Here is a 7,592-nt window from a genome sequence, read left to right as displayed (position 1 = left end):
CCATTACCGCACCTGTGCGCCCCAGAGTGCTGCGGTGCGTTGTCAGCGTTTCCTCCTTCCTCGGTTTCCCCAACACACTAGCCGCCCGCTGCTGACGACTGGTCCCTTTATGCGCCAGAGGCAGGAGGCGAGCGAGGCGGGCCCCCCGCTTTATTATGGAGCCAGAGGCGAGGGCGCCTAAGCGAGCTGCCCAGGAGCCCTCCCTCCTGCCCAGCCGGGCTCCGGAGACTGACGGGGGAGGGGGCAGCGCTCCGCGCCTCGTGCCAGCGAGAGCGCCCCGGCCGCGCCTTTCCCTAGAAGCGGCCGGCGACAGGGCGGGGCGGCCGTTGGGACCCGCGCCAGGCTTCCTCCGAAGCGGCCGATTCCTGAGAAGCGAAAGCAGCCGCCGGGCCGCCCCTCCCCCGCCTGAGCGCGGCTGCGCCTGACGCAGATGGAAAGTGAAAGTGAGCGGTGGGGGCCACGTGCTTTCTGCGAATCCCGGGGAGAGGCGGAGCCGCCCGCAGCCGGCCCGGGTATAAAAGAGCCGGGGATGAGCGACAGCGGAGCAGTCCGGCTCCAGCGCAGCCACCAGCCTGGCTAGGCTACGAGCTCCGCGCAGGGCTCGCTGGCAGAGTATGGTGGCGCGACTGCGGGTGCCAGCCCTAGGAGTGCACCACTGCGCGCGGGGGCCGGGAGCGCGCTGCGCGGGTTGATGGCGCAGCGCTGATCCCCGCGGCCCAGGGCAGAGAAGGTAAGGGGCGCTGTTTTGCGCGAGCCCTCGCGAGGCGGCCCCGAGCGGGGTCCTGCTGCGCAGCGAGCCCTAGTCCGCTTCCAGCTGGAAGCGTTCGAGGACTTCCGAGCCTTCGCGCAAGAACTCACCAGCCTACAGAACTGGGCTAACGATGGGCGGATGAGGTAGCAGAATCGTCCTTCGCTGCGCCTCTAGCTAACTCCCTGCTTGCCAAAGGATCCCGGAGCCCTTTGCGACGTATAGATCCTGTTGCATCCTTGAATAGTATCCATCTCTGGGGTGGAGCGCAGTGGCAAATTGGCAGACCAACGTTAGCTGGGCCGGGAGGGGACAACAGCGGGGCAAAACCCCTGCTCGTAGGACAAACAGCTATCGGACCCTGTAATGAGACACGGGAAAGCCACTCTGTTGTCAAGCTTACCGACAGTGAAGTGACTCCTTTTTATGTCCTCACCCAAAAGAGTAAAATATTTTGCTTCTCTTGGACGTGAATGGGTTACTCTGGAGCATCTTAATGTTTCATACCTAAACCCCGTGGGCCTTGATTTTTATTTTTCACTTTGAATAGTGATCCTCAGCCAATTAGAAAAGTGTCATGTGAAGAAAACCTTCACTTGTTTTAAGTTATTTGCTGATGTTGGAATTTTATTTCTAATTTTAGTCACTAAAATGATCTAAATGAAACTGAACTCAAGTGTCTGTCACAGTTACAGACAGGAATCCAGTTAAGTGCTGTCTGTGATTCTGAGTAGGCATGTTGCTGTGTACTTGAGACAGCTGTGGGGATTCATTTCTGAGAATGCCTCAAGCTTTCTCAACAATCTGCCAGTGTGGCTCTATAATTGACAGAAGGGATAAATCCTAAAATCTATGCTTGCCAGTAAGGTCAAGGCAGCCAGCAGAGATGTATCGAACCATGCTGCCGAAGTAGACATTTGAGGCCAAATTAATTGCTGGTACAACAATGCTTATTTCAAAGGAATTACATGAGGGATGAATTTGGCTCTTGGTGCTGAAAGATACATCAATAGGAAGCAATTTAGATTGGGCCACTTAATGTGCATGCAATACAAAAAAAGAGAGACAGAGGAATAATGCTTTAAGGGTTCATAGAGGTTGTTTTGTGATGGCTTAGTGAGGTGGTAGCACTGCAATCCCTGAGGGAGAACAAGGGGTGGGAAATGGATCTCTATGCTTGTGTTACCAGCTTATTGAAGAAAGAGTAGATTTAGGATTATGAGTAACTTGGCAGTGATACAAAATGCACTACCAATCATATTTGAACTGCACAATGCCATTGCCACCCATTCATTTCTGCCAGTTCCATTCACTTTCTGAAGATTTGTACCCAGCTGCAGAGTTCACATTTCCTTTAGCCACTTTTTCTATTACAGTGTAACAAACACAGTCAGAGCCCAGATCTCTACGTCCAAGAAAAGGAAATGAGCAAATCAGTAGTTACATGTTTTTATGCAAGGTTAAGGAAGTAATGGAGAAGGCTATATGTAGAAAATGTATTTTAAATAAGATTCCCATCAGTCATCTCGATCCAGAATGTGTTTAATTCTATGACTAATAGGGAAACTGCATAATTTGTAACTGATTCCCTGGCTGGATACTCGAGCTTCAGATGTTGTAAAAGCAATGGATTGCTAACCTGGCCAAAAAGTGATGCTATTAATCAGTTGTTTCCTAGATTTAAATCAGCAGGATAAGGGTTTTATTTTCTTACAAGGAAACATAGTGATGTGACTCAGTTTACATAGGTTGAGGGCCCCTTTCTCCTTCTTTCTTTCCTGAGGGTCTAATATTGTTTTTTGTTTTGGAATTTCAGAATAGCTGCTAGAGAGCTGCACCGCCCTGGCCACTGACGCTATGGAAGACCGCATCCGCTGGTCTAGTCTATAGGATGGTAGCGCACAGTAAGGTGGCAGCAGATAATGCAGTTGCAGCAGACCCAAGATGTCGACTTGACCCTCCAGCACGGGATCATTCTCAGCCTAGAGGTTACCATGGCCCGGCTCGGTCCAACACTGTGCAAGCACAGAGCGACACACATTTCCGAACCTTCCGCTCACAGGCGGATTTCAGTAGCATCACCCGAGCAAGTGCCCTACTGGATGCATGTGGCTTCTACTGGGGCCCACTGTCAGTCAGCGCAGCCCATGAGAAGCTGAAATCTGAGCCTGAGGGCACTTTCCTCCTCAGAGACAGCAGACAAAAAAATTGCTTCTTTGCCATCAGTGTTAAGACGGCTACTGGACCTACCAGCATCCGAATCAACTTTCAAGCTGGGCGTTTCAGCCTGGATGGCAGCAAGGAGAGTTTTGACTGTCTCTTTAAGCTACTGGAACATTATATAAGCTCCTCTAAGAAGGTGCTGGTCACCCCATTACGCAAAGTCCGTTTACGGCCATTGCAGGAGCTCTGCCGGAAAAGCATTGTGGCAACATTCGGGAGAGAGAATTTAAACCACATCCCTCTCAATCCAGTTTTAAAGGACTACCTGAAATCATTTCCATTTCAGATATAAAGAAAGCATTAAGTATGTGAGGTGTGAAGATAGCTGTGTTTTTTAATCTGAATGACCAAATTTATTTTTGTAGCAGCTTACTGTATTTTGGGATGGAACCTAAACACTTGATTACTTATGTTTACACAAACTGTTTGCACAAACTCAGGGTTTTTAAACCCTGGCATTATTTTTCTGCTGGGCAGAATATTCTATTTTATAATATTTCTAATGAAGATAACCTAATAAACTTTATTATAAAAGTTTTTTTAAAAAACATAGCATATCTGGCGTCTTTAGTTATCTGGGTTCTGATTGCTGTGTCTTTAACAGTTAGGTGGAGGTGATGGACCAGGTCTTTAGCTGGCGTAATCCACTGGAGTCAAAGTTTCATAGATTTATCCCAGCTGAGGAGCTGGTCCAATAACTCAGCTGCTGCTAGCAGACAAAGACAGATATAGTACCTGGGACAGGGAGCATCTAATCTAATGACCGAATACACTAAGAATAGGTCTGTATTGGATCCTTCTTTAGCTCCCCTATAAATCAACAGGAGCAGGGTACTGATTTATAACTTTGGTTTATTTTAACAATGAGACTAGCAGCATAGGTGCTGAGACCTTCCTAATTTTGTGAAATAAGGCTTATGGAGGGATTTGAATATTTTATATATCTGCTATTTCCATGTAGTATTTGGAGGATTAGGTATGGTTGATTGCTCTCCGTTCCAAGTTTAGACATTTGTCCAGGGGGGATTAATAGAAGAAAAGAGCCAAGGTGCTGAATAAATACAACCTTTTTTGGAGGGGAGGAAACCTTTGTTGAAACTGCCTCTGTACTATGCTTGGCTGTCCTGCATGATTCACAGAGGAGGGGGTAATCCTCTATCTTGGACTTGTCTAATTTGTTAAAAGTTGCATATAGAATTACAAGGCAGTAGGAAAGAAGCTTCTGTTTTACAGAACCAAACCACATGAATATCATTTTAACTGGAATTTTCAAAGGTGCTTAAGGGAACTAAGTGTTCAGTTCCCATAGTATTTCATTGGGGTTTGGGTACCTAGCATTTGTAGGTTCCTCTGAACATCCCAGCTTCTTTCCAGTTAATAGATTGCATTAGTAATTTGTTTACATAGCATTCCAGACAAGTGTAGTGTAATCAATGTAGCTCCTTATAAGGATATTATGAGCATAACTGACTGGAAATAGGGCTGTGAATGGAAGGCCAGGAAAGTCCATGAGACAGTCTTTCCTTTAAGAAGTCATCTGGGTTAAACTTCCTGTAACCTAGTGCTTTCCCCAAATGTTCATACACATCCTTGACAATGAGAATTATGAAACTGTTTAAAGAACAGAATGCACCAGACAATTAAAGTAGCACAGAGCTATTCATAGCTATGTGCTAGATCATTATGGCTCTGTATGCTGTTAATGAAGTCACTTTAGGGTTTGGAGGTTAAGAAACCTCTTACAGTGCTGTAATTCACCTTCTTTTTAGAAGTTATTGCCACTCCAGGGACTCAGACTGTAATGTGGTTTTTTATTTAATATTTTAGCTTCAAGGTTAAAAATACGCAAAAGCAATTAAGGATCTGAAAGTTAGTATAAGCTTAGAAAGATTTCAAATACACAAGTTTAACAATATAGCATGATTGCTTGAGTACTGGCACAGCTGTCTTCCTAAAGCATCAAATCTTCCCTTCCTGGCAGAGTTCCCATAACTGGGGTTAGCGCACACCACTTCTATTTAATTCTAAAGTTGGAAGCAGTTACCAAAAGCAGCATTTTTCCTACAGCATTGTGAGGAACATGTAAATTGCAAGAGTACTGATTGGTTTGGAATGCAGCAGAAAGCAATTAAAAGGCAAGTTAAAGAGCTTTGCCCCCCCCCCCCCAAAAAAAAAATCATTAGACAAAGGGTGGCCTACAGGTTGGTAGCCAGCTGATACTGTAGCATCTCTTAACCCTTCAGAACCCAAATGTGTGACACTCATAACAAAAGCATGAAATGATGTAGTTGTAATCATGGTTCTTTAATTATCCAACAAACTGACAGAGGCACTCACTCAAGTACAAAGAGCTCAATAATAGACTGGTCTGGGATGATGATAAATTAGATCTAAATATAGAGAGGATGATATGGATTTTAGGCTTGCTTCCTCTTTGGTCTCTTTCTAAAACAATATCAGTTGCTAGCTTCATTTTTAAAATGAAGTTAGGAGGAATTTAGTCCTTAAACTGAAAGGGGCTTTTTGACAGCTCGAAGAGTCAAAATTGTGTACGAAGGACACTGCTGTGCCTTTAGGAGGTGCAATCTAGAGTGTGCAAATCAAGGGATGGGTGGCACCCTTTTATTCTGAGTTTTGTCAGGGATGGGGGTGTCTTGCAGTATAAAGTAAAACAACAGGTAGCTTACCTGTTGTAGAGCTGACTCCACAGTACCTACTGATTTCCCAAAGTATTATGAGGATGCACCTCCAATTCCCAATATATCCCCTGAGCTAGCAGTTATAAGAGGGCCTACATCTGTTTGTGTTAATTTAAATGTCTGCTGCTTCTAGGAACAGTGATGAAGTCCCTAAAGTTTTTGTGTTGTCCCATCAATTGTGAAATTGCTTGTTTTCTGTTATGATTACCAATATTTCCACAGCCAGCAGTGAAAACACCACACATATACACTGAAACTTTTTAAATTGTACCTTACAAACACAAAAATACAACTTAATACATAACATGCTTCTGTTGGCTTGTCTGAGCCCTTCCCACCCCATACTCTACAGCTGTGGATATAAAGTGAAGAAAGCAGTTAATGATAAAATGCTAGAGAGGAATCTGAACAGCACTCCCAGGTCTGCCAAGGCTGCCTTCTCTGGGGAGGATTATAACATTTATTGTGAGTAGGGAACAAATGGTCTTAAAACAGCATTAGAAATATGACTTCAATGCTTATGGGAATGTGTGTGGTTCCCTTATGATGCAAAGGCCTCGTTTATACTAACTCCTGCCATCAATCTAATTTACATCATTTTAACTACACAAATAGGCTGTGTCTAGACTGGCAAGGTTTTCCGCAAAAGCTGCTTTTGCAGAAAAACTTGCCAGCTGTCTACACTGGCTGCTTGAATTTCCGCAAGAACACTGATGATCTCATGTAAGAAATCAGTGCTTCTTGCAGAAATACTATGCTGCTCCTGTTCGGGCAAAAGCTCTCTTCTGCAAATCATTTGCGCAAGAGGGCCAGTGTAGACAGCTCAGATATGTTTTGCGCAAAAAAGTCCCGATGGCTAAAATGGCGATCGGGGCTTTTTTGCGCAAAAGTGCGTATAGATTGGCATGGACGCTTTTCCACAAAAAGTGCTTTTGCAGAAAAGCGTCCGTGCCAATCTAGACGCTCTTTTCCACAAATGCTTTTAACAGAAAACTTTTCCGTTAAAAGCATTTGCGGAAAATCATGCCAGTCTAGACGCAGCCATAGAGTAGCTGAAGTTGAAATAGCTTACTGTGGGGGGCTACTCCCGTTGTCTAGGAGTAGTGGTGGCCACAGGAGAGCATTCAGAGATCAATTTATCAGGTCTAAACAGACATGATAAATTGACAGCCAGTGGACTGATCACTGCAGCATTGATGCCTGGCATAGTAGAGACAAAACAAAGCTTTTGAGGTGGATTGTTCATGGTCTTGTTGTTGATAGCCAAACACCTGCAATTGTCTAATACAGGGGTGGGGAACCTCAGGCCTAGGAACTGGATGGGGCCTCAGGCTTGCTTGGATCTGGCCCCTGAGGCTTGGGGCTCCTCCCTCAATATCAGAGAGCCCATGATGGTGCTCCAGCCCCACATGGGGCTGGAGTGCACACAATCTACTAGCTTGGGCCCCCAAGGCTCTGCTGTGTGAGGAGATGGTTTATTCGGTTTTTTTTGTTTGTTTGTTTTTTTTTGCTTCTCCACTTGTTTGTGTCCTTCCCCGCAACTGATTTTTCTGTGGTCTGTGGCCCCTGACACAAAAAAGGTTCCTCTCCCCTGGTTAATGCTACTCAGTCATATGATAGTAGTTGAATATTTTAGTTGCTTATATATAATAGGCTCATTCTGGTATTTCTACTGATAGCACTGTTTTCTTTCACAACAAACTAATTTCTATAGCTTGCTGCTGCTGTAGAAAAGTTATATTAATCAGCTGTATTCATTAACTATACAGTTGCCCAGAGAACCTAGTTAACTCAGCCAGATGGGTAGGCAGAGGCTCAATAGAATCTTGAATGACAAACATAGCCTCACCTGTGGTCTCACTAATCCTGTTATGTTTGAAGTCATTTACAAGAAGTGAGGCTTCAGCAGTGATGCTATTTTC

General features: G+C 44.9%; 1 protein-coding gene across 1 annotated transcript; it reads left to right on the top strand.

The window, feature by feature from the left end:
* Window positions 1-543: 543 nt before the first annotated feature.
* SOCS1 (suppressor of cytokine signaling 1) lies at window positions 544-6,521 on the top strand. Its single transcript, XM_006128498.5, has 2 exons — window positions 544-730; window positions 2,565-6,521. Exon 2 carries the CDS (start codon window positions 2,640-2,642, stop codon window positions 3,261-3,263), a length of 624 nt encoding a protein of 207 aa, XP_006128560.1. The 5' UTR covers window positions 544-730; window positions 2,565-2,639; the 3' UTR covers window positions 3,264-6,521.
* Window positions 6,522-7,592: the final 1,071 nt, after the last annotated feature.

This window comes from Pelodiscus sinensis, chromosome 15, assembly GCF_052426305.1.
Source record: "Pelodiscus sinensis isolate ZL-2025 chromosome 15, ASM5242630v1, whole genome shotgun sequence".
Lineage (NCBI taxonomy): Eukaryota > Metazoa > Chordata > Testudines > Trionychidae > Pelodiscus > Pelodiscus sinensis.
This window is presented reverse-complemented; position numbering and strand designations above follow the sequence as displayed.

What these genes read in the sequence shown, in the direction of transcription:
- SOCS1 (XM_006128498.5), top strand. Translation starts at nt 2,640, where the DNA reads ATGGTAGCGCACAGTAAGGTGGCAGCAGATAATGCAGTTGCAGCAGAC.